At 45.7% G+C, this 27,588-nt stretch overlaps 1 protein-coding gene across 1 annotated transcript in view; it reads left to right on the forward strand.

The window, feature by feature from the left end:
* ASNS (asparagine synthetase (glutamine-hydrolyzing)) overlaps window positions 1–27,588 on the forward strand; it is a 241,834-nt gene that overhangs the window by 12,429 nt on the left and 201,817 nt on the right. Inside the window, exon 3 of the mRNA XM_086941926.1 lies at window positions 21,350–21,587. Coding sequence (XP_086798052.1) covers window positions 21,350–21,587 — 238 coding nt within the window. The remainder of the gene's footprint in view (window positions 1–21,349; window positions 21,588–27,588) is intronic.

A 27,588-nucleotide genomic window follows, 5' to 3' on the forward strand; every position in this document is an offset into this window, starting at 1 on the left:
AAACAAACTTTCTGACAATGATTTATTTTAATGCTGGAACCACAGAATCGAGAAACTAGTCCAAGTTCACTGATTTGCTAAATAACTCCTATTTAGCAAGGAGCCAGTGTTGGGATGGAAAAATACCTCGCCTTGTGACCGACGTGCTCCGCTGCCATAAGTGCCCAAGCTGCAACAATATTTGGATCCCTGGAGCTGGTTTTGTTTAATGATGGGTGAACACAGATCATGCGTATGAGCCACAAAATAGACCTGTCTCATGGATTGCAGCCTTGTTGGACCGGATGGGGTGGCGAAAGCGCTCACATCGTGGCTGTGAAAGGGCACTGCCTTTACCAGAAGCTAAGTGGCACGAGTACAGTGGTGGCAGCATACCATGTCAGTAGGAGTGATCAGGCAATTTTACGTGTGTCATTGGAGTGATGCCTACAGGTCACGACAGTGTACTCAAATCACCCTTAGCCTACATCAAGTTAGTATGTAGTGCTTTGCAGCATGCATGTGGTTGCATGTATGTGCTGGGTGTGTGTGTGTGCCTGAGAGTGGATCAATCCATTTTGGGAGACCCTGAGATGACTGTAGGAGCTTGGGCAGGCAGAGGCTCCCTCTAGGAATAAGGTTTGCTATATTCTTGAGACCTCGGTGAGACACACAATGGATAAATTAAGAGTCAGGCTCCTCAGTACACTCAAAACGGCACTCATGATTCCGAGAGTGGTCACTGAAAAGGGTCCTGGGCACATCTTAGGAAGGTGATGGGGCTGATCAGAGAATCATAAGAGTAGAGCTGGGGGCTTTTGAAAAACCTTTGTTGCACAAATCAATGTGGTTGACATCCAGGTATAAACATGTAGTTACTCCCTGGTCACAGATATAGAGTTGCTTCTGTTACGACAGACTACTTTCTGGAGGAAGGGAAGGACTTGGGATTGGGCATTTCAAACGGAAGCCACCAAGCACAAACTGCAAATTCTCAGACACTAAATCATATTTTATTGTCAGGGAATGCACTATCAGATAAGGGAGCTTCAGGCCTCCAAAATAGTCAACTGCCAAGCAGCCAGGCGATCTGTGTGTTGAGAAGGAGAAGCACTGCAAGACCTTTACCTGTGAGCTTGACTGGTAACTAATGTCTGCCAGCCCCCCCAGCTTGTTGAGAGGACATTACCCCTTGAAAATCCATGCTCACCTGACCTGGAGCTTGGAGCACTAGTCATAGTCATAGTCAATTTCTTCATTCGATCAGTTACAAACGATCATAAAAACACAAATAAATGCATGATAAGAATTCATAGTCAATAAGAACAGTAAATAATTCATATTTTATCTAAGGATAAAAAGAAAAAAGGCCTTATACATCAAGATCTTTTCACATTATAAAAACTCTAGTTTCCTAATCAACCCCATATGATGTGCAAAGGAGTTAGCGAGGGGCAGGCCCAAGGTTTATGACAGCCCCCCTCTTCTTTTTTCTCATACAGACTCATAAGAACGTAGCTCCCGAGAAGCATACCAGGCGGTCAGATAACAATTAAAAAATATATATTGCAACCAGGCATTGGTTAAAGTTCCCTTGCTTTAAAAGTGGCTTAAGATAGTTGTTCCTTTCTTTCTCATAGAGCCTGCAGAATAAAACTAGATGCAGTTCAGTTTGTTTTGAGAGATTATCACATGGGCACAAACTTAAATCTGCATAATTATAGGTTTTATCCGGATAGTCTAACATCGGTGGGATCTTATTCATATGAAACCTCAATAGTATGAATCTGTGTTGTGGGCTTGTAACATTTACTAGATAGAAATACCCTCTCTCAATTAATGGTGGGCTCAGACGATAGATAACAACTGCATGTTTCTCTTTATGGTATTCCTTTCACTTATAATCCGTCATCAACAAAAACATATTAGTGACCTTTTGCTTTGATACCTTTCTACAAACCGGTGGTTCCTTAAATAATTCAGAGAGGCCAATTTCCTTCAGGACTGTTTCTACATAGCCAACCTACCTAGACATTGTGCTATTATTATTATTATTATTATTATTATTTATTTTTATAAAGCGCGTAGTCACCCGGAAGTATCCCAGCGCTGAGGAACCTTAGAGACATGAACTGAGGACTGAGTTTACGAGAGGGGCATAAGGGCTAGGGGAAAAGATGTGTCTTTAATCGTTTCCTAAAACGGAGGTATTGGGGTTCCAGACGAAGATCTCGTGGGAGGGAGTTCCAAAGACGGGCCGCATGGACCGAGAATCGTCTTCCTCCTGACCGCGCTTTCCTAAACCTTGGGGCATTGATAAGATTTTCTGCATTAGAGCGAAGGGATCTTGTGGCTATGTAAGGGGTAATGAAGTTTCGGAGAATTGGAGGGCCTTGGTTGTTCAGGGTTTTGTGCACCAGACACAGGGCTTTAAATTTAATTCTCTCCCTTATGGGAAGCCAATGCAGGAGTTTGAGGGCAGGCTTGGCCGATGCTCTGGCCGGGGTGTTGGTAATGATCCGAGCAGCGGTATTCTGGATCCTCTGCAGTTTAGTCAATGTTGCTTCCGGGGCACCCAAATAGATCGCATTACTATAGTCCAGTCTTGATATAATAAGACCCTGGACTAAAAGTTTTTGCGATTTCGGAGGAAGAAGGGGCAGGACTTTCCTCAGGGATTTTAGCTGACCGAAACAGGTCCCTACGACCTTTTTTGCTTGTGGGGCGAAGGAGAGTTCCGAGTCGATCCAGACACCCAGACTTTTCACCTCTGTCTTTGGGTCTGGGGGAGGACCTAGACATGTTGGCCACATGTCCAGAGGAAGTGAGGTTCCTTTTGGGCCGAGTACAAGGACCTCGGTTTTTGCCCCGTTTAATTTTAGCGCTGATATATTCATCCAGTGATGGACCTGCGTGAGGCAGTTAAGGAGATCGACTTTCTGTTGCTTGGGGTGGGACAGAGACACCACTAATTGTGTGTCATCAGCGTAGCTGATGACACTCACTCCGAAAGGGGTGATGACTTCCTCCAATGTGGACATATATATGTTAAATAATGTAGGGCTCAGGGAGGAGCCCTGAGGCACACCACATTGGAGGGGCATTTCGGAGGAACGGGCGTTTTTCTCCCAGATCTGATAAGATCGTTGTGTCAAGAAGGATGAGAGCCAGGATATGGCTGTGCCTTCTAGACCAACTTTTGCCAGTCTTTCGATGAGGAGCTGGTGGTCCACAGTGTCGAACGCTGCACTAAGGTCGAGGAGGATCACTGCCACTGATCCTCCCCCATCTAGCAGCGTTCTGGCTTCCTCTACCGCCGCCAGGAGGGCGATGTCCGTGCCCTGTCCTGGTCGAAAGCCCGTCTGGGAGTTTTTCAGTTTGTTATTAGCTTCTAGATATTCGGAGAGTTTTTTGTTGATGAGTTTTTCCGCAATTTTACTTACTCCAGGGAGTAAGGAAATGGGCCGATAATTCGCCAGGTTTTCAGGGTCCAGAGTGGGTTTCTTTAATAAGGCCTTTACTACTGCCTTCTTCCAACTCTGGGGCACAACTCCCTGTTGAAGTGACGTATTAATCAACTGGGTGAGGGCGGGGATGATAGAAGGGGCTACCTCTTTAAGAATCTGAAGAGGAGCTGGATCTCTGGGGGAACCACTTTTCATAGAGTTAAGCGTTGTCCGCACTTCATCTGCAGTGACCTGGCCCCATGTGGATAGGCCGGTGGGAAAAGTCGAATGTGGAGAAACGGTTTCTTCCCTCGGGCACAGGGGAGGAATTGAATCCAGGATTAACCGAATTTTGTCCTGAAAGAAGTTAGCCAGTTGTTGGCATTTCTCTTGATCAGCTTTAGGGTCAGAGGGGGGTCCATGATCTTGTTCTGGTGGTTTCGAAAGTTCTTTCAGGATAGCGAATGCTTCCTTCCCGGAGCCACCTGCTCTCTCTATTCTCTCCTGGAAAAACACGCTTTTGGTATTCCGGATAGCGGTTTTATAATTGAGAAGAGAGATGGAGTAGATATTTTTATTCGCTCCTGTTTTATCACGTCTCCATGAGCGTTCGGTCTTTTTGCATTCTTGCCGTAAGGCTTTAAGCTCTGGAGTGTACCACGGAGCAGGGGATATCTTTTTAGGTTGTTTAAGGGTGGTGATTTTTGGAAGCAGAGTGTCCAGGGACGACGTAATCCAGTCACTGAATTGTTTATCGGCCAGATTTGGGTCCGAGGAAAGCTCGGGAGTGGACTCGGTCAGAGAGCGGGCCCAAATATCAGATGACAATTTATGCCATTGGCGATCAGTAACCTGGGTTTTAGGAATAGAGTGCTTAGACATGGGAATTTCCCAGAAAAAGGGGACCAGGAAATGGTCAGTCCATGGAAGGGTCACCGGAGGGTCGGTGGTCATCGTTGGAATATTGGTAAAGATGGGGTCCAATAGATGGCCCTTCTCGTGGGTGGGCTCATTGTTCACCAGACCTACCTCTAAGGCTGTAAGGTCATGTCTAATGTCCACGGCCACACGATCCGTTGGGTCAAGGAAGTGGAAATTAAGATCACCTAGTAGCAGAAAGTTGGAGGTGGAGGAGGCTAGTTGGGAAATGGCTTCAACTAAAGAGTTGGGGAAATTGCCTGGGGCCCCAGGGGGACGGTAGGTCAGAAGCCCCGCTACAGTGAGGGCTGGAGTGATTTGGATGGAAAACTGGCCGCACTCACAATCCTCAATGTCAGCGTTCGTCATCCTACAGACGTATCGTTGCCTGTGGATTATGGCTATCCCACCTCCCCTCCTTTTAGATCTATTTAACGTTTGGCAGAGATAGCCTGTGGGGAGAGCTGTGACAACATCTGGATCAGTGCAATCAGAGAGCCATGTCTCTGTTAGGAACATTAGGTCGTAATCGTGATCATGGATTAGGAGGTTTATTTCGGTGGCGTGTTTCGGAAGGGAACGGCAATTGAGAAGTCCGGCTTTCAGAGCCGGTGTAGTGCTTTTAGGGGGGGGGGACCGGATTGCAGTGTGGACAGGTCGAAAAGACCTTACCTTCCGTAACCGTGTGGTAGCAGGTCAGGGTGGTTTTAGGACGTAGGGCTCGTAATGTGTCAGCTGTATACATCACTCGCTCCTGAGGGTCGCCTGGCAGAGTAACGGGGCCAAGGGCCGTCCGGGTCCGGACGGGCCCAGACGGGCTTGCCTTTGGCGCGCCTTCGGCGCGCTGACGGCGCGCCCGCTGCGCCCGTCCGCTGCGCGTCCGGTGATTGCACATTATTTTATGGGGTAAAGGAGGGGGGTGGGCGTGGCCTCAGGTGGGCGTGGCCTTGCTTCCTCGCCGTAAATGGCGGCGGGAAATTGTTTTTCAGGGGTTTGCTCGTTGCAGCGAAGGAGTCGCTGTTTCAGCGTGTCTCTAGCCCGCTATGACAGTTTGCCGGGTGAGTGCGCTTTTAAAAGTACCGTTTTTTAGTGAAGTGACACAAAATACAATGGTGAAAGTTTAAAAACAAGTTTTCAGCGTTCTCCCGGCTTCCGCCTCAGGAGTTTCCAGGTTCTGTCAGTTACACGCTTCTGAGCGCGTATATATGCTGAAGGGGGTGGGCGTGGCCTCAGGTGGGCGTGGCCTTGCTTCCTCGCCGTAAATGGCGGCGGGAAATTGTTTTTCAGGGGTTTGCTCGTTGCAGCGAAGGAGTCGCTGTTTCAGCGTGTCTCTAGCCCGCTATGACAGTTTGCCGGGTGAGTGCGCTTTTAAAAGTACAGTTTTTTAGTGAAGTGACACAAAATACAATGGTGAAAGTTTAAAAACAAGTTTTCAGCGTTCTCCCGGCTTCCGCCTCAGGAGTTTCCAGGTTCTGTCAGTTACACGCTTCTGAGCGCGTATATATGCTGAAGGGGGTGGGCGTGGCCTCAGGTGGGCGTGGCCTTGCTTCCTCGCCGTAAATGGCGGCGGGAAATTGTTTTTCAGGGGTTTGCTCGTTGCAGCGAAGGAGTCGCTGTTTCAGCGTGTCTCTAGCCCGCTATGACAGTTTGCCGGGTGAGTGCGCTTTTAAAAGTACAGTTTTTTAGTGAAGTGACACAAAATACAATGGTGAAAGTTTAAAAACAAGTTTTCAGCGTTCTCCCGGCTTCCGCCTCAGGAGTTTCCAGGTTCTGTCAGTTTCACGCTTCTGAGCGCGTATATATGCTGAAGGGGGTGGGCGTGGCCTCAGGTGGGCGTGGCCTTGCTTCCTCGCCGTAAATGGCGGCGGGAAATTGTTTTTCAGGGGTTTGCTCGTTGCAGCGAAGGAGTCGCTGTTTCAGCGTGTCTCTAGCCCGCTATGACAGTTTGCCGGGTGAGTGCGCTTTTAAAAGTACAGTTTTTTAGTGAAGTGACACAAAATACAATGGTGAAAGTTTAAAAACAAGTTTTCAGCGTTCTCCCGGCTTCCGCCTCAGGAGTTTCCAGTTTCCAGATTATCCATGCTTAAGCAGTTCCTTATTATTGTTTGTGTCAATGACACTGTGTTCCTCCACCTGATTGAGTGCCACAGAATAATTGGAAATAATTGTATTGCATCTGCGGTATAAGGCAGGCCCAGTTCCAAATGTAAAATTTAATTTGAGGAAGAGAGCGGGAGACTTAAAAGAATTATTTTCAGTAGTTTGAAGTGCGTGAGTTGTTACCGAGCCCCAGACTCCAGCCCATATGTTACTGTTGCCTTGAATTTAGCCTGCCATATGTTTTTCATCGGTTTTAGTGGTCTGGCGCCCACTTTTTGGGCGAAAGAATTAACGGCCAAGAATCTTTTCTCCATTACCGACTTTCTTCCTTACGCCAACTTTGACAACAATAAATCTTTATCAAAAAGAACCCCCAAATAGGGAAAAGTATCAACCACCTCTATTCTCTCAGTATCCACATGCAAGTAGGGGGTTTATCTCTTTTTCTTGCCCCAGCTATAATTGCAAAGGACTTAGTGTGATTTACCTTTAGGTCTATTGAGTCCATGAAGGATACAAATGCGGTTATCAGGCGTTGGAGACCAGGCCCTGTCTTAGCGATCAGCACCGCATTGTCCTCATAAGCTAAAATGGGTAGTAGTTGCGAGTCAAATACGGGGACATCTCGTGTGGCCATAGTGAGTGCATTTTCTACACCGTTTGCGTAAACGGAGAAGAGAAAAGGGGCAAGTATGCATCCCTGCTTTACTCCTCTCGCGATATTGAATGGGCGTGTTCCGTCCACGTTTTTGGTGTAGCGGACCAATGCCGTGGCGTTTGAATACAACTGTCTTATGAAGTTTAATATAGCTGGGTCAACCCCCATCTCCTCTATTATCTTCCATAACTTTACAATGACCACGCAGTCGAATGCTACCGACAGGTCCATGAAAGCCATTTAGATATTTCCTTTCTTCATTCTGGTATATTTTTCTGTAATCAGTGCTAAATTCAAGCACTGGTCCAATGTTCCGCGTCCCTGCTGGAATGCATACTGGGCATGGATTAAGATGTTGTTTTACTTGGCCCACCCCTCTAACTTGGAGAGGAGGACCCGGCCCATGAGCTTCGCTGTAGTGTCCAGCGGGGAAATTGGTCTATAATTTTTTGGGTTAGCCCTGTCCCCTTTTTTGTAGGTTGGAACAAATGACACCCGCAGACCATGACGTGGGGGGACCTGCCAGGGCTATACTGTTCAGGACATTCGTTAATATGGGTGTTTCTTGGAAAAAATCAATTGGTACACCATCCGGTCCTGGGGCTTTACCTGAACTACATGAATTCAGACCCGTCTTCACTTCAGTAAATGAGAAGGAGAGAGGTGCATAAGGGTTTGATTCAGTGCTCAAAAGTGGTGTCCGGGGTGAGTACTTGGGGCAAAGATGTTTTCAAGATGGGCGACCCACGCTTCCTCGTTTACATTATTGTCTAATGTGGGATCTCTGGGATTTTTAAAGTGTGGTGCATTCACTATCTTCCAGAAATCACGGCTATTACCAGTTCTGGCTGCCTGAGCTATTTCCGCCCAAATCTCCTCAATAGCCTTTTTCTCTATTTCTTCAAGCTAGCTTATACACAGCCCGTATTGCCTTTATTTGGTCTGGGATTCTGGGTCTAATTTTCAGGGTGTGCATCAAAGCCTTCCTTGCCTTAGTGCACGGAGAGTCAAACCAGCCCCAGCCAGTCGCTGTATTTAACGCATTTGTGAGTGTGAGGGCCAGTTTTACCTTCTCTAAAATGCCACAGAAGGCGGTCACCATTTCCCGTGCTTCTGGCATCTGGTTCTAAACATATTGATTTATTACTCCGTGTACTCAATATGATTTCTGAAGTCATCTTAGGTTTATCAATATGGGCACACTTTAATTGTATTCCATTCCTCCTTGCCACAATTGGAGTACCGACATTCTCCATGCAGGGGGAGTCCCCTATAGATACCTTTATCTGGAGAGAAAGAATGGCATGGTCACAAAAAATTGTGAATTGATTTCCCAGCCTAGTGGCCCTTATACTGATAGGGGTGGTACATAATATATAGTCAATAGTTGACTCTAGCCCATTTCTCTGTAAGGTTGTCTCCGCGTTACCTGTTGGAGGCTTTAGATCACAGGTCATTACCATGTTTCGGGAGTTTAATATCCTGTTCAAGCAGTTGCCATATTCATTGTGGGTGAAATGATATATATGATTTCCCCCAAATTCCTCTAAGCCACATACAGGGGCTACATTATTTTTGCAGGGATGTATGTTAAAATCTCCCAGCCAAATGATGTTGGGTGCCTCATTCCTAGTATTGCCTATGGAGTTTTCCAAAACCTTATCAACCTCACCAAAAATAGAGTGCATATTTAGGTCAAACTCATTAATACAGGTATTAATTAAAAGCCATGTGCCTTCCTGTTGTACCTCAAGTGTGAGGATATGGAAATTTGAATTTGGGGATTCAAACTTTATTACCTTTCCTGGAAAGTTATTTGGAATCACAGTCAAAATACCCCCCTTGGCCCTCCCTGAAGCAGAGGGTTTAGCTATGGTTTGAAATAAAAGGTAGCTATTTGTGAATATTGGTTCTGTAGACCATGTCTCCTGGAAACATGCAATCTTGTGTTCCTGCTAAATTTTCAGCCAATTATTGTCACTCAATTTTGGGGTGATACCGGCCACGTTCCACGAGGCTATCTTGAGCACCATTTTAATTTGCCCCCCCTTGTGGTTTAGATGACTGTAGGGCTCTCTCTAGTAGCAGGGGCCAAAATAACATGACTCTCGCAGTTAGCTAGAGAATTTAAGGCTGGTGGATGTAGTCAATCGCATGCTTCTAGGTCGGACAGAGTGGCAAATCTATTCTCCAGGCTTATGCCTGGTTTCCCGAAAAATCCCCTTGAGTTCTTTCCCCCCTGACCATCCCTCTGGTAGAGATTACTTCCTAGGACTAGCGGGAGAAAGGGTCTGTAAAAGTAACCCAGCGGTAACACAATAATCTGGGGACTCTTTGGGGAAACTTTACCTAAATACTCAAGGAGGTGTCCAAGGACAAATTAATTTTAAAAATTTAGAACTACTCCCAACATTTCTTTCCTTGCTGGGCCTACCCAAGCTACCCTTCTAGCCATAATCAAATGACTTGGGAGGCTCCCACCTCTGCCCCCTATCTCGTTCAGTTTTTGCGTCATCCAATGTAGGGCTTTAGACATCAGTTGGACTTTGGATCCTGGTTCGCCTTCCCTCAGTGCTTCCCTCAGCCCTTGCACCAGTACCAAAGGTGCGGCTGCCGGGAGGATGTGTAGAATCTCTGTTCCAGTCACCATTGGACCAATATTCAGCCTTTCGAACCCTTTGATGCTCTGATTGTCCACCCGGCCCAAGCTTGATTCTACCCTGACAAGTGGAAGCTATGTTGTGGTGGTGGGTTTGGTGGTTTGTTGTATCCTCCACTCTATTGGAGTGTTGCATGTATTCCTGTCTATGAGCAGTTATGCCAGGGGTTATACTCATATTGTAGTGTAGTTCCTATATTCCCAATAGGCTCTGCACATTGGAATAATATATCCTCCTATAGATTAGACGTAGGACTGAGGTCTACTAGCTCTCTATCGAATATACTAGACTTAATTGTGAGTGCCAGCTAGCTCAGAGGTCACTAGAAACTTTCTCGAATTCACAAGAAGGGATTCGTTTCTGACAACCGCATAAACATGACAACTTTCTTTCCCCAAGATAAAACTGATCATCAGAGTCGTCGAAACAATAGATATATGTTTCACCCAGTCAATTGTACATGCTTCGTTTCACCAGAGCTGCAGAGAAATAGATAGACAGGCGTTTTCAATAAAAGGATTTATTGAACAGTCTTCTTTCTCAAGCATAAAAAAATGAACTGATACAATTGTAAAACTGGTTGTAAAATATAACGCATACAGTGTAAAAAGTAGAACAAAATAATACTGTAAGAGCATTGTATGGTTCCTAAACCATAGAAAAATACATACATAAATAACAGAGGCTAAAAGTACTCAACTAGTGCTTCTGAAATACGCCTACCCCGGTGTACCTAACCTGAGCTTAGTACGAGGGAAGAAGTAAGTGAGGTGTAGCATAAATGTAGTATTCTTTTGCCAAGAATCTGTCCAAGATTTCTCTTAGGGTCTAATCAGCTCAGTCCCTTAGTTTAGAATGGACAAGGTCAGTCTCGGGACTCGATTTCCCAACCAACAACCCGCAAGGGTAGCTTGGAAACACTGGAGCTGGATTTCTCGGCAGGAGAAAAGACAGCGTCTCTCTCAGTGCGTCTGCTGGAGGGTCAGCTTCCTTCGGCACTTGCTGTAGCAGGATGCATCGGGCAAGTAGATAGTCGAACTGCTCCAAACCACTGTGTGTTTGCTAAGGCAAGTGTGGGCATATTTATACCTTGAAGTTGCCGAGTTTGACGTAAAGGTGGACATAATAACGTCATTAAAGACTCTCAGTTCTTTGAAAACTCCATGAGTTCTTGGACGAGTCTGTTCTCGAGCAAGGGAAAGTCCCTAGCTGCTGAAGCCGAGTTTTCAAAGAAATTGTTGTAGATTTTCGGAACTAGAAGAAGTAGCCCTGCCGTATTTGAACTGCATGAGCTATGACTAAATATGGTTATGATTCTTATGCCTATATAAGGACATAGTGATTTATACCTTTATATGGGCATGAATCGGGAAATTTACAATAGTGTCCTAAAATGGTTTACAACAATATGGGTATCAGAGTTAGGGTTTAGAGGATTGACCTAGTCAGTACATGCGGGCGCATTGTTTGGACAGTTTGTGGTCAAATCTATTCTGTGTGACTGTATTTGAATTTGAGTTTCAATCTCTTGGCCAGTTCTTGATCCATTCCTAGCGGACAATGTATCTAATACATAGGTGTTGTGTATGGCTTGGGCTTCTAAGCCTCCTAACTTCTCTTCAATCTGGTTTAATTTTAATTAAATGGGATGCAACATAGTGGCAACCAAAGTTTCTAGTCTCTGCCATTTGTCCTCGTTTGTCAAGGGGCTCACGGTTGGTGTGGGATTTTCCGAGGTGCTTTCTCCACCTTACACGACTGCCATTTCATCATCGCTCCCACTTGCTTTGGGCGGTCTAGGGGCTTTTGCTGGTTTCTGACTCTGAGCCACCTCTCCTTTTTCTCTTGCCTGGGTGTTCGGTGTTAGTTCCCAGAGACTTTTTCGTGCCTGCAACCCTAGTGGATATTCCTTTCGTCGCGCTTGTCAGTGCTGGCTGGTCAGGTATCGTTCCCGTAAAAGTTTCCGTTACCAGTTCCTGAACTAGTAAGGGAGGTTGCTTAGGGGCGGCAAGAGACGTCTCCCCCCACCCCAAGGAAAATCTTGTTTGCGGGATAGGCTCCAAAGATAAGCGGCGTTCCGTCAGTTCAATTTTGTGTGCTAAGACTGACATCGCCCAAGTTAAAAAAGGAATCAAGAGTCCCCACAATTCCATCTCCCAAATGGTCATTCAGACCCTTACGCTTGCTCATCCTGAGGTGGGCTATGAGATTGAACAAAGTAACAGGATAAAATAATAATTGTGCACAGTACCTTGATTGAAGACACCGATTTCAGAGGGGGGACCCAGCCCAACATCCTCCGGGCTCTGACGGGCCTGCCCTTGGCCCGGGCTTCCGGGCACGGCTCCGCGCAAATCCCCGTGCGTATCTCACACCGCGGGTCTGCAAAGGCACTTTATGCGTGACCTGGACGCAAGGGGAGCTGGGAACTGTAGTCTCCTCCTGCCCGTTTCCTCCTCTCCTTCACAAATTCCATCTGCTTTACGGCTACATGCGCCACGGGTCTGCTAATGCGCTTTTTGCGCGACCTGGATTCAAGGGGAGCTGGGAGCTTTAGTCCCCTCCTGCCCCATTCCTCCTCTCCTCTCCTTCACGAAATCCAGCTGCTTTGCGGCTACACGCGCCGCGAGTCTGCGAAGGCGCTTTATATGCGACCTGGACACAAGGGGAGCTGAGAGCTGTAGTCTCCTCCTTTTCTTTTCCTCCTCTCCTCTCCTTCACAAATTCCAGCTGGTTTGCTCTGGTGCCTGTCAGCTTGCCAAGACTAGTATGCCTTGTGATGAAGAAGAGAGCTCTTGAAGGGAGTTCTGTCCAGTGGAAGATCCTTACAGAGCGAATCCCCATTGCAAGATGTGAATAAGCAGCTTCTGTACCGATCTGGTCGTTACCCGTATACAGACTTAAGTTGGCAACCTCGGATGCCAGAGGCAGGCTATTGTTAAGTTAACTGGTGTTGCACCGATCAGCGAACTTACATGCCAAAGGGAGCCACTGTGAAGTGCATTTCTACCAGGCCAATCAGGCAGTAGCCCATGTACGGAGTAAAGTTGGTGTTCCTGTTTGCCAGAGGAGGCTGTCATGAAGAGTACATTATTGCCATGCCAATCAGTATTTTGGGAGTATAGTCAGTACCCTGTATGCCACAAAGGAGCGCCATGAAGAGTGCATTACTGCCATGCCAGTCGGGGCATAGCCCGTCTACGGGGTAAAGTCGGCAAACCGTATGCCAGAGGCAACTTTTGTGTCTATCGTGCCATAGCCTGTGTGAGGAGTAAGCTGGTGACCCTCGATGCTGGAAGAGCAGCTGTTGTGAAGAGCAAGGGTCGTCACGTTGTTTTGCTGATGCTAAGAGGGAAGGCCACTGTGGTGACCTGCAAGTGCCCAATGCCCCGACTGTAGCGGCAAAGGGCAGACTGATTTGCATATAGCCATGTCCGAACTGGGGTGGCAGAGTGGGCTAAAGAACGGTGATGGAATAAACCCAGATCTTTTGACTGGGTGTGAGTGTTTGATTGATTCAGATGCTCCGTCCATCATCACCCCCTTTTGTACCGCTTATGGCCGCCATAAGTGTGGCAGGGTATGCTCAGACGTAAGCCCCTTGCTCACTTTGCCACTGGATTCAAGCAAGCCGGGCTGAAGACGGCTGGAATACCAGAAACCGGTCCTCGGAAGCTTGTTTCCGGTCCAGGGAAGACATGGCTTGGCAGTTCGGGCTGGACTGTTCCCATGAGGCACAGGGTCAGACTGATTTGCATATAGCCATGTCTGAACTGGGGTGGCAGAGTGGGCTAAAGAACGGTGATGGATTAAACCCCGATCTTTTGACTGGGTGTGAGTGTTTGATTGATTCAGATGCTCTGTCCATCACCACCCCCTTTTGTACCGTTTTTGGCTGCCATAAGTGTGGCAGGGTATGCTCAGACGTGAGTTCCTTGCTCATTTTGCCACTGGATTCAAGCAAGCCGGGCTGAAGACGGCTGGAATGCCAGAAACCGGTCCTCGGAAGCTTGTTTCCGGTCCAGGGAAGACATGGCTTGGCAGTTCGGGCTGGACTGTTCCCATGAGGCACAGGGTCAGACTGATTTGCATATAGCCATGTCTGAACTGGGGTGGCAGAGTGGGCTAAAGAACGGTGATGGATTAAACCCAGATCTTTTGACTGGGTGTGAGTGTTTGATTGATTCAGATGCTCTGTCCATCACCACCCCCTTTTGTACCGCTTATGGCCGCCATAAGTGTGGCAGGGTATGCTCAGACGTGAGTCCCTTGCTCACTTTGCCACTGGATTCAAGCAAGCCGGGCTGAAGACGGCTAGAATGCCAGAAACCGGTCCTCGGAAGCTTGTTTCCGGTCCAGGGAAGACATGGCTTGGCAGTTCGGGCTGGACTGTTCCCATGAGGCACAGGGTCAGACTGATTTGCATATAGCCATGTCTGAACTGGGGTGGCAGAGTGGGCTAAAGAACGCTGATGGATTAAACCCAGATCTTTTGACTGGGTGTGAGTGTTTGATTGATTCAGATGCTCTGTCCATCACCACCCCCTTTTGTACCGCTTTTGGCTGCCATAAGTGTGGCAGGGTATGCTCAGACGTGAGTCCCTTGCTCACTTTGCCACTGGATTCAAGCAAGCCGGGCTGAAGACGGCTGGAATGCCAGAAACCGGTCCTCGAAAGCTTGTTTCCGGTCTAGGGAAGACATGGCTTGGCAGTTCGGGCTGGACTGTTCCCATGAGGCACAGGGTCAGACTGATTTGCATATAGCCATCTCTGAACTGGGGTGACATAGTGGGCTAAAGAAAGGTGATGGATTAAACCCAGATCTTTTGACTGGGTGTGAGTGTTTGATTGATTCAGATGCTCCGTCCATCACCACCCCCTTTTGTACCGCTTTTGGCCGTTAAAAGTGTGGCAGGGTATGCTCAGACGTGAGTCCCTTGCTCACTTTGCCACTGGATTCAAGCAAGCCGGGCTGAAGACGGCTGGAATGCCAGAAACCGGTCCCCGGAAGCTTGTTTCCGGTCCAGGGAAGACATGGCTTGGCAGTTCGGGCTGGACTGTTCCCATGAGGCACAGGGTCAGACTGATTTGCATATAGCCATGTCTGAACTGGGGTGGCAGAGTGGGCTAAAGAACGTGATGGATTAAACCCAGATCTTTTGACTGGGTGTGAGTGTTTGATTGATTCTGATGCTCCGTCCATCACCACCCCCTTTTGTACCGCTTTTGGCTGCCATAAGTGTGGCTGGGTATGCTCAGACGTGAGTCCCTTGCTCACTTTGCCACTGGATTCAAGCAAGCCGGGCTGAAGACGGCTGGAATGCCAGAAACCGGTCCTCGGAAGCTTGTTTCCGGTCCAGGGAAGACATGGCTTGGCAGTTCGGGCTGGACTGTTCCCATGAGGCACAGGGTCAGACTGATTTGCATATAGCCATCTCTGAACTGGGGTGGCATAGTGGGCTAATGAAAGGTGATCCCCCTTTTGTATGTTTATGAATTAGGCATAGTGTTTTAAACAGAATTCGTTTTTTTACCGGGAGCTAATGAAGGCTCTTTAAGCAGGGGGCCGATGGAGATCTTCGTGGAAGGTTAAGCAGCAGTCGAGCTGCAGTATTCTGAAGAACCTGGAGTCTATTCATATGATGCTCGTTGGTGACTAATAAAAGTGTGTTCCCATAGTCCATTCTATTTAGGATAAGACCCTGGACTAAGGGTTTCCGGGCTTCCGGGCTTCCGGGCTTCCGCTGGAATCCACTTGAAGACCTTTCTGAGGCTACGCATTAGTCCTAAACAGGTCCATACAATATGATTTATTTGGTTTCTCATGGATAATTTATTGTCCAAATGAAAACCCAAGTTCTGCACTGACTATTTGGGTGTAGGACAGTTGCCCAGGTTGGTTGGCCACCAGTCATATGCCCAGTGTTCTGCTGCCTTACCAAAGAGCATTATTTCCGATTTGCTGCCATTTAGCTGTAAGTGATTGGTGTTCATCCATTTATCAACCTCAATCATACAGTTTTTAAAACTCTGTTTTGTCTCATTTGGATCAGGATCCAGAGTGACTAGGATCTGTGTGTCGTCTGCATAGGACAAGACATCAAAGCCAAAGGCTCTGATCACTCTGGCCAGGGGTGTCATATAGACATTGAAAAGTGTAGGGCTTAAAATAGAGCCCTGAGGGACACCCATCTTAACTGATCTTTTACCTGCTATATTTTTGCCAATTTGGACCGCAGTAGTACAGTCAGATAAATAGCTAGTGAGCCACTCCAGAGCGTTTCCTCTGACACCAATCTCCCAAAGCCGGTGAATTAAGATGCAATGGGAGATGGTGTCAAATGCCGCGGACAGATTGAGCAGGACGAGGATGGAGGATTGATGTTTATCCAGTGGTAATCTAATATCATCAACAACCTCGACCAATGCTGTCTCCGTACTGTGTGATGGCCAGAAACCTGATTGAGACGGGTCTAAGAGTCCTTGTTTTTCCAGATGGCTCACGAGCTGTTTGTTGACAAATGATTCAAATATTTTCCCGAAATACGGGAGTAATGAGATCGGTCGATAGTTTAAAAGAATATTAGGGTCGGCCAGGGGTTTCTTTAGTATTGGTCTGATTCTCGCTGCTTTCCAAGTTGTGGGGAAGTCTGCTTCCAAAAGAGATTTATTAAGGAGATCAGTCAGACATTCCACGAAAACCGGGGCAGGTGTGGAAAATAGTTTCGGGGGTATATGGTCAGTAGGGTACCCCGACTTTATTTTCCGCCCAACTGACATGGTCATTTCACTGTCGAATTTTACAATTTCGCTCAGGATATGAGAGGGATCACATGGCGGGATTGCCCGAGCGTCAGACTGCATTATAGCTTGGTGCGGAGGAAAAGAGGTATGAATTGCTGTTATTTTATCCTCAAAGAATGCTGATAGGGCATCAGTCCACTCTTGGGAACTAGGTGCTGATAGCGGATTGCGAGAGATGGTAAATTCCTTTAGAATTTGGTACAGTTCTTTAGAGGAATTCTCCGCTTTATTTATCCGCTCCGCAAGAAATGCCGTTTTGCTGACCTAATTTTACGCCAAACAGGAGGTCAGAAGGAGGCTCACTTTTCTTTTCTACCCCATCATCTGTCGCTAATAGCATCTTCACTTCAGACCTCTGAAAGTGAAGTTTGAGGCAGTTCACCTGCTGGACCCTCAAAGGGTTCCTGGAAGTCTGCAAGTTCACCAGATTGGTGACATCGCTCTTGCACCCCCCCATCTCAATAGGCCCTATCCATTTGTCCTAAAGAGTGCAAGGTTCTACTGGGGCCATGACGCACACTTTCTGGCTTTCTGGCTAGGCTGAAACTCTATCAGAGTTGCTTTCTGGTCTGACCAATGTTTCATGTCCTCCTGGTTTGCTTCCAGGTTCCCCTGAGCGAGTTTCCTAAAGCGCACAGTCTGGTTCAGAAGACCAGCATGTAGCTAAATACATCCTGGGGAGTTTTATGAGAGCGTTCTCACAGCCCTCTTTCTCCAGACTACGAGGCCCACTTACATGTTTCCCATATGGCATTTCAAAGAAGCTCGCCATAGTGACTTCCGCTGTACCTTCCTGTAAGCAAAGAGTAGGCACGGAGTCTGACGGACCCCCAATCATGCCTTTCAAGGTAGTTTTAATCTCTCAACGAAACTGTTACTTTGGGGGTGGTAGGGAGGGATGAACGTGTAGGTTTCACCACACTCCTCCCACAGAGATTTCATATACGGGGATATGAAGTTAGTTCCTCAGTTGGACACCACTTCTTTGGGGAAACCCACATGGGAAAAGATCCTCATTAACGCTCAGCTCACCACGTGAACTGTCGTCTTCAGAGGGATGGCCTCCGGGTACCTGGTGGCATGGTCCACCAAGACCAGGATATACCTGCTGCCCATGGCTTTCTTGGGATCCAGGGGCCCCACAGTATCAATTCTCACCTGCTCAAAAGGGGTGACAACATAGAAAGTTTGGAGAGGGGCCTTGACCTCCTCCCACTCTTACCACTTGCCTGCCAAGTTTGGCAAGACCTACAATGCGCATCAGAGTGCCTTCGCATTTAGGGCCAAAAGAAGTGGGTCACAATCATTTCAAAGGTTTTTTACTGCCCCAAATGTCCGCCAGCTCCAATAGGAAGGTCTGAAGTATTGGGGTACCACCAGCACACGGGATGACCCAGGCTCAGCAACCTTAGGCTCGCTATACAGGAGACCTTTCTCCCAGTAAATCCAATGTGATCCAGACTGATCACCAGCCACCTGGTTTGCAGCCTGCTGCTGCGGCCAATGGGTCAGCTCAGGCAAGTCACCCAGTTCAGCCACTTGTTCCCCTGTAGGTTCCAGGGAATCCCATCAAGATTGGCCCCCTCCCAGACAGTGGGAACCTCTGGGCGGGTTTCCCACACCTCCTGCCCCTTCTCTTTCTGACAGGCACTTGAGCAACTCTTTCAGACTCCAGGTCCCCTTGATCACCCTTATTGGTTGCCATTGACCTAGTGGCCACACACGCCCACTCAGCGCGATCCACCATCCTTAGGTGTGACCGTCGTTCCACCTTCTTCCAAGGGGAATTCTCCAGGTTGTTCTCTTACAGACAGTCAACAGGCATGGTTGGACTCACAGCTATCTTCATGAAAACTGAGACCCTCCCCCATTCAAATGGAACCTGCTCCACCTTAAACAGGCACTCTCAGTTGTCTACAGCAACTACTTGGTGAAATACATTGGGGATCACCTGCTCTTCAGACACCAGTTGTCATCTGATATATGTCACCCTGGCTCCAGTGTCTCGCAGAACCTCTACCCTCTGCCTATTGATGGTCACCCACTGCCTGCATTTCTTAATGTTTTCAGGCAAAGAGGTTCCCTGGACCATCTCACTGTCCCCTAGTGAGACAAGAGTCATCTCAGCTGGCTCCCACCCTGCACTTGGAACCAACTCCTCCCCTAGCTCTACACTGGCCAACCAACGTGGCAGCACACCAGTGGGGGTCGGTGCCCCCTTGGGACACTTGTAGCCCCGCTCATGTTACCCTCCTGACCACATGCATAATACTTACTGGGAACCCCCCTCTGCTGGGATGGGAATCCTTACCCTGGGAACTAGATTGGGGCACTTTTGAGAACTCCTTCTGCCTACCCTTGACCTTCCACTCTTCTGCTGGGGACCCTGCCCACCCTTGGCTGAGTCTCTCCCATACCCCTTGTGGACCCTGGGGCTCACCCTTCACCCAACCATCCAGTGCTCAGCAGAATATAGCAACATATTCAACTTATGTCTGTAACTCAAGTTTCTTGAAGGCCCTGAACTTATGTCTGTGCAATTCTGGGGTCAACCCATACCTCCTGATCGGAGTTTCCTTCATAGGGAGACACCTCATCTTGTCCTCCTCAGACAAAGCTATCAAAGTGTCCCTCTCCTCTGTGGTGAAGCAACTCCGCAACCCAACTGCTCAGTCTCTCTCAGGGTCCCTGTGGGACAGCAGTGCTACCTCAAATGTTTTAAACCATTGGCAAATGCCATCTCCTCTAAATAAATCTCTTATCATTTCCTTGGGTATATATACCCTCCCTTCAGTGTGCACTGAAGACATGCTACCACCATTTGAACTAGACTGAACTCGTAGCTACTTCAACCCTCTTTTGTGCTTTAACAGCGTTTTCTTTTCCCCGATTGCTAGTTTATGCCTCTCCAGGACCATCCTGGGCTTCTCAAGCTCAAACTCATGCACTTTGCTACTTTCTCTGTCTTTCAGTTTCTCTGGAGACAATCCTTTTGAAGAGACACTGCTGCCTTGGAGGCACCATTTTGCCAGGCAGGTTCTGGCACATCAGCCAATCCCGCTGCATGTTTAAATCCTCAGCCTCCCCCACAGGCTCTACTGAATGCTCAGTTGCATTCCTAGCTTCCAACTAGGCCCCCAGCGCCCTTTGAAGCTTATCATTCCTGGTGAGGCCTGATTGATTTCAACTGTGGCACAGTGTAGGAAACTATCATATCCTCTTCAAAACCAATGTTCAAAGATACAACTGAAGCTGGCTTAGACACAATGTATTTGGAAGTTCAACACACAGTATCAATGCTCAAAAATGCAAAAACAGCCAAAGAAGAAGAAAACACAGTATGTGGTTGTGTAGTGGTCTGCACTCAATAGTAATGCAAACCAATCACTGTAGGTCGAGTACAAATGCAAGTCCTATCCTCACTGCTGGCCACCAATGCTAGAAATGCGGGTGTCTAGTTTGCAGTAGTATACACCCTGTCCTAGTTGGGACCCTTCCTTCTAGTCAGGATGAGTAAAATACAAACCTAATTTTGCATTTGCTCACCCCCTGGTAGCTTTATTAGCAGAAGAGCTGGTATTATAAGGGAATAAATTGTTAAAAAGTAATTTCACTGGTGATGCATTTAATTAAACAAAGCATTATTTATTTTGATTATTTAGCATGCATAGTAATCGTCACTCCGGTTCAGGTACCTGAAGTATGCTTAAACATACACTTATGACACACAGCTATTCATATATAATACAAAATTAACAGGCAAGAAAAAAAGAGGATGAATTATACTGTGCTGTAGAAACTTTCTTCAGTCTTCCAGTTGTTTGTGCATACTATGGCCATGCTTCCTAATATATTGCATGGTCCGTAAGAGAGGTAGTCTATAGCAAGAACACCTGTGGAGGACCAATTAGCTCTCTGTATCCTGGTGCAAGGTTATCTTTTGTAAGATTCACAAATTAGGAAATGCAGACTCAGATGGTGGTGTTGACGCATCTCAGCCCTTTAAGATTCATAGCCTCATCAGGACAGGGGAAAAAAGAACAACCAGAATGGATCTGGGATGACCCATAGCTTCAGTAAAGGTGCCTCCCCTGCCCAAGCGGAGGCTGAACTAGAGTCGGAGTTTACTTTGCCTGGTTGCCTGGTTGCCTGATAGGTCCCATGGCCGACATCCTAGGTTGTGGGCTGCATGAGCGCTTCAGCAACGCTGCAGAGGGGGCCTTGAGGAAGTGGAGGTCTTAGAAAAGGTCTTATATTTGTTGTCCTAAGGGTCTTCTGAAGGGGAGCTGGCTCAGCGGGCTATCGGTCGTACAATGTGTGACCCCTCAGCCAGGCCCTGAAGTACCTATGCAAATTTATTAGAACATACGTACCTACAAAATTTCAGGTATGTTAGTTTAATTAGTTTGATTGAAGTAAAAAGGTACTACCACAGCCATAATGCTTTAGGTTATCACATGAAACTCCAGACCTGTATACAGTGCCCATGATGACCTTGGTCACCCTAATGAGGAGTAGTTTTCATGACTGATGTACTGAAATCTGAATGACTACTTAATATTAGCTTCAATAAAGGTCTAGAGGAAACACTACAGCAATCTGTGTCGGCCAGATCCACCAAGCTATAAAGCATGCAACTGGAACTAAGAGAATGCACCTTGCTTTAGTGTGCATCTTTAAAAAAAGCATTTTATCCCATTCTGATCTTTTTATAGGTTATATTTGCTAAATGTCTTGCTGTTTTAAAATAATACCTTTGCCTATTCTGACTATTTTCTCTGCAGCTGCAGAAGGAATTTGGATTTGAGTATCAAACGATGGTAGATGGTGAGGTGATCCTTCATCTTTACAATAAAGGGGGGATTGATCAAACAGCCTCCATGCTCGATGGTGTATTTGCATTCATTCTTTTGGACACAGCAAACAGAAAGGTCTTTTTGGGAAGAGACACCTATGGAGTTAGACCACTTTTCAAAGCTCTCACAGATGATGGATTCTTGGCTGTGTGCTCTGAAGCTAAAGGTAATAATACCCACACAGTAACCACATTTTCTTTAGTATGATAATCTTGTTATAATGAAAAATCATATTCCCATAATACTATGCATCTCTCTTATGAAATGTTTTAAAGGAAACTTGTTTAAAAACAATTTGCTGCAAAAAACGTTCCCTTCATACGTATGTGCATATGGACAGTCTTGCTTCCTTGTGGATTGTGTACATGTTCTCATGCATATGTCTTTGTGTTCTTTTGATCGCATATATGGTTTCCCTCACTTGGATTTCTCAAGGGGTTCCAGTATCAAATGAAGGGAAAAATGTGAGCATCGCCCCCACATGCCCAATGAAGATTAAGGGGACTTTGATACAACCTAATAGTATTTTTTCGGTTAATAAAATTTCATAACGTAATATAACTATCCTTTATTTACAGGCAGCTGGCAAGAAAGGAATTAATACAAATAGGCAAGAGCAGTCAAAAGGCAAACATAATATTTACTAATCTCATGATAGAATTGTGAGATGTATTACAACGTTTAATGCTAAACTTGGAAATATTGTGTAAAAGGACCTACTTCTCAAAGTACTCTTACACCTAGTCTTTATTTTTTTTTTAAATTTATTTGAATATTTTTTTAATGACAAACTGATAAGGAAGACATATCAATATACATATAATAAGAAAACCATTGTTTACAAAATAAATGTAGCACACTCCCTAACGGAAGATTGTTTCAATTTCCACTTGGAACACATTACCGCGGAATTCATTTTGTTCATACATAAAGCAAAAACAGCAAAAAGAATATAAGTGTATACAACAATAAAGTATCTATCCAACAGAAAAAGTTAATTAGCCACAAAGCCTTCAATAAAATTGCCCCAAATTTTCTCAATTTTTTTTAGTGAACGAGCTCCTTTAAGTTTTGCTAACCCAAACTCCATGGAGTGAATTTCATTGATTAATGACCACTATTCCCAAATGTTAGGGGGTTTGAGGCAGATCCAAGCTCTAGCCAATATAAGTTTAGCACAAGATATGAGAATCTTTATCAGAGCAGACTGGGGGAGGGAGATAGGATATATATCAAGTAGTACTATTGATACAGTAAGAGAGGGTAGAAAGATCTTCTTGATTTCCAAAACTTTAAGTATTTCACCCCAAAAATCCTTTAGAGTTGGGCAAGAGAACAACATGTGTTCCAAATCTGCTGCGTAAGCGAGGCATTTGGGACATTTAGTACGATCGCCTTGGTTGTTATTAAGGGACCACTTGGAAATCTTTACCGGTGTATAATATAAGATACATGTTGTACGAAAGTGTTGTAACCTTAAGCTAGATGATCGTACGGAATTATTAATGTTGGATAGAGAGCATGATATTTGTTTGGGAGTTATATTTAGGCTGATTTTGCTACTCCATTTTTCGGCTAATTTTTGACAATCATCAGTTTTGAAAGCGCAGAAGTATTTGTAAGCCTCACTTATCACTGATTTATTTTTAGTAGAGTATAAGCAATTCCAGATATCACAATCTAGGATATTGTGTATTTGATTCTTCCTTATTAGAAAGTCATGTATTTGTAATTATTTAAATCTCATTGTTTCCGACAAGTTATACAGAGTTTGGAGTGTGTGAAAATCTAAGAACCCTTGTGCGCCATATAGGTCTCCCAAAACATTAACTCCCTGAGCAGACCATCTGAGGGCCATACCATCGTTGAAAATCCCGGAAGACTCGGGTTGCCCCATAACTGCAATTTCGGATGATAAAAAGAAGTATTACAGTAGGCTAGAATATTAACCCATATCCTAACAATATCTTTGGCGGTCTTAAATTTCACCCTCTTGTAGTAGTTAGGGTCGTTAGCTCGGAGTAAAAACATATTTGAATCAGATTTTAACAAAAAAGGATGGAAAAAAAGGTATCTTCATTTTGTAACAAATACCGAAGGCGCCTAATAAATGAGGACCAGAAGTACAACTTAACATCGGGAAAGTTTAAACTGCCCTTGTCTGTGCTATTTTTAAGGAGTTTCAGCGATCTTCTAGCTTTTTTGTACCCCCAGATAAAGCTGCTAAATATTCCATCTAGCTGCTTTAAAAAAAGAGTTGTTTAGTGCTAGTGGAATGGAGCGAAAAAGGTATAAGAATTTAGGTAGTACCTTCATTTTAATGAGGTTAATTCTGCCAATTAGGTTCAAAGGCAATCTGTGCCACTTTTTTAGCAATACGGTAGTAGAATTAATTAATTCGTTATAGTTAAGATTATTTATTTCTCGTATTTTAGATGTAATTTTGACACCTAGGTAGGTAGCGGTATTGCAGATCTCAGGGACGTTTACAGCTGGTGTGTGTTTAGCTATGATTTGTGTTTTGTTTATATTTAACTTGTAACCGGATACTTTGCCGAATTTACAAGCCTCAATGTTGATCCCTTGTAGTGCCTTAATATTATCAGGAGAATAAATGGCAATATCGTCGGCATATGTCGTAATTTTCAATACCTGTTCATTAGACTTGAAAGGAACGATTCTGGGTTGTGCCTGAAGAGAATGAAAAATGGTTCGAGTGAGAGGGCAAATAATAAAGGTGATAGGGGTCAGCCTTGACGAGTGCCCCGGGAAATCATAAAATCTGTGGAGGTCTGCCCCCCATAGCTAATACGGGCTGAAGGGTTGTCATATAATGCCTGTATCCACTTTAAAAAATATGTCCATTAAACCCCATTTTGATCATAACGTGCCAAAGATAGTCCCACCCCACCTGTCGCCCCCATTGGGATCACTTGAGGTCCCCTAGGGGAGCCCGCCCCCCAGTTTGAAGACCTCTGCACTAGGGTCATGATTTGAAAGGTGCAGCAGATGCAGTGGCACCAAGCCAAAAAGTTGTCTGAACTCCGCTAAACACCTAATTTTGATATATTTTACTACTAAACAGGCAGTCACAATTGCAGTCAGCTTGCATTCAAAGGGGGCATATTTTAATTGGTGCAGTGACACGGGCCTACAGCTGTAGGGACCCCACTTAACACAGAATATTGCAAAATTTTACTGCTAAACAGGCAGTCACAAGTGAGGTTATCTAGAAGACACTATGGTTATAATTTTAATGGTGCAACAGGTGCAGTAACACCAGGACCAAAAGGTCTAGCCACCCAACTAAATACCTAATATTGCTATATTAAGCCACTAAATAGGCAGTCACAAGTGCAGTTACTTTGCTGGCACTAGGAACATGATTTCAATGGTGCAGCAGGTGCAGTGACACTGGGGTCAAACGTTATAACTCCTCTAAACACCAAATATTTCTATTACATCAATAATTCTGTTATTTCCCTCTTTCATTTCATTTGTCAAAATGCACAAGCGCAATGTCATAGCACTTTAACAGACTTTCTGTAACTTACATTGTTCAGCAAGCTACAACTTACATCAGCGTATTTTTAATCACATAGGCAAAATCCAATGCATGTACCAGTGCTTGTATTTTTTGGAGTTTTATAAAGCACAAAATCGACCCGAAGGTATCAAAGCACCAATTGCCTTACAAAGGGGCTTATTACTTTTGTTACGCACAGGGAGATTAAGTGATTTGTCCAGAATCACAGGATCTTGAGTGTCCCTGCTGAGTCTCGAACCCGGTTCCCCTGCTTCGAGGCTGACCATTCTAGCCAGTCAGGCACATCCTCTCCCCAATACCTGTTAGGTCAATCCTTGCCGCTCACTGATCACTTTAGGCAATCTCTTCTATGACATCCTATAACTTCTTTATCTAGAGGCTTATAAAACCTGGTCTATACATATGTACCCACCGTGGGCTTTCTTCTAGCTTTCCGATCGGAAGATACGCTCCGAGCTTTCTGAACACTGTATAGAAAAATAGTTGATAGAAATGTAAATTCGAACAGTTTATGTAAGACAGTGATTAAAATGCCTATATCCTGACCTAGATCGGAGGCATGAATGCAGAATACCACAAAACAATGTGGAAAGGAGTACCTATTTGGGTGTTAAGGAGCAGACTAATCAGGCCGAGGTGTGAGATCTTTTGAAAGGACCATCGATTACTGTCATGTACTCTGTATCATGCTTTTCTAGTGGTCAATTTTGCAGTTTTTATTTAGGGAAAAAGTGTGTCCAAAGCTGGTTGACTTGGCTGTTGTGTTTCAGTAAACGGAAAAGAAAAAAAAGCATTCTTCTTACTTTCTGAAAAAGATGCAATTTGTTGTTGGGATTTGCTTTTTAAAGAAAGTGATTGGCTAATTGCAGGAAATACTGCGCCAAATACAGCATTATAAGTTAATCTTCGTAGCACAACATGGTTGTTGATTATAGCAAAGACTGTAGAGAGGCCCAATAGAACCACCGCTCTCGCTCCTCCACCATCAACCAGCTCAGGCAAATCATTCCTCTTAGATGTAATCACTGGTGCTGTGCTGAGCCCTGTGCTTACACGGCCATTTGTTTCACAAGAGCCCTCGGGTTGGGGTGGCACCACCTTTTTCAGCAATTTTTCCCAATGTGGAAGCAGAGCAATAATTTCAACACAATTGGTAATGGAGAGGGAATTAAATCTGGTCATCCTGGCTGGAATTTAGTTTTCAGTGACTGGGAAACGCAGTCCCATTTCTTATTCATTTTTAGCCTAAATTGGCTCATTAAGCTTATGACACACTATTTGATAATGATTAAAATAAAATAGGATCATAGCAAAGAAACAAAGGGCAAATAAAGAAAAACGTTACATTGCAAATACACCTTTAGTCTGTATTCAATGTTCAATTGTTTGTGTTTAATCTGGAAATACTTTCGAGCATCTAGAAAAAATACAGGATCGGTATTTGTAAATACAGATGAAGACAGCAGACAATCTACTACATGTGTTGACTTTTCAACAGTAGTAAGTGTAACTTAGAGGGAGAAAATGGGAATATCATAGAATGGGGAAGTGCAATATGGTGAACAACCACAATCTCCCACATTTTGGGGGTCATTAGGATCGCGGACGGACTTGCGTCCGTCTGCGACCCCAGAGTAGGAGGAAACGTCCGCATGGGCTGCGGCGTTCCCTCCATGCAGATTAGGATGTGACCGCCAGGGTGGCGGTCACATCCTCTATCTTTAACATTGCGGCGGGTGCAGCTTCAAGCTGCACCCGCCGCAATGTTAAAAATGCATGCACCGCATTTACGTGCACAAAGCGGCAGGCACCGCGCAGTGCCGGCTGCTTTGTTCACGCAAATGCAGGGGGGTACCATAGGTACCCCCCATGTGCACTCCCCACCCAACGGGCCCCAGAAGTGAAGGTCCGTATGCTTTTCAACGGCGGAAAAGCCGCCGCGGAAAAGCATACATTTTACACCATCCTAATATGGCTGGCAGTGTCTGATTGACACCGCCAGCCATGTTAAAGCTTTTCCGCCGCGGTCGGAAGGCGACGGCGGCGGAAAGGCTGCGGACGGATTTTAAGACCCACCGCCATCGTAATATGGCGATGGGTCTTTCGAGGCTCTGCAGCGGTTTTCCCACATCCTCCGGGCCGGTGGTGGCTTCCGCCGGCCCGGAGGATGCGGGAAAACCGCTATCATAATCGGCCCCTTTATCTCTAATGGCTATCACTACCCATATTTTTACAGTAGGTTAGTGGAAGAGATTTGTGCAGCTGGTAAAATATTTTCAATTTGAAGATAATTGGGTAGGCAAAAATTTTCGAATAGGCTACAATTGCTAACTATTGTAATTTAAGTTGTATTCAACTTCCTCAGCCATGTCTGAAAAGCTTGAGCGATATAAGAAAACTGGTGGGGGATGGAGAGGGCTAAAAGGCAGCAGTCATCCATTTGCCTGCATCTTTATTTAAAGGTTGGGTCTGTTATGTTATGTTATGTTACCTGTTTTGTAGAGCGCAAACAGCTGCCCCAGCGACGGGGCGTCCCGGCGCTAGAACCGTAACACAATCAGCTGGCCACGAAAGAGGGACCTACGGGGAGGGGAAGAGATGGGTTTTGATCGATCTGCGG

This window comes from Lissotriton vulgaris, chromosome 10 (assembly GCF_964263255.1).
Source record: "Lissotriton vulgaris chromosome 10, aLisVul1.2, whole genome shotgun sequence".
Classification (NCBI taxonomy): Eukaryota; Metazoa; Chordata; class Amphibia; order Caudata; family Salamandridae; genus Lissotriton; species Lissotriton vulgaris.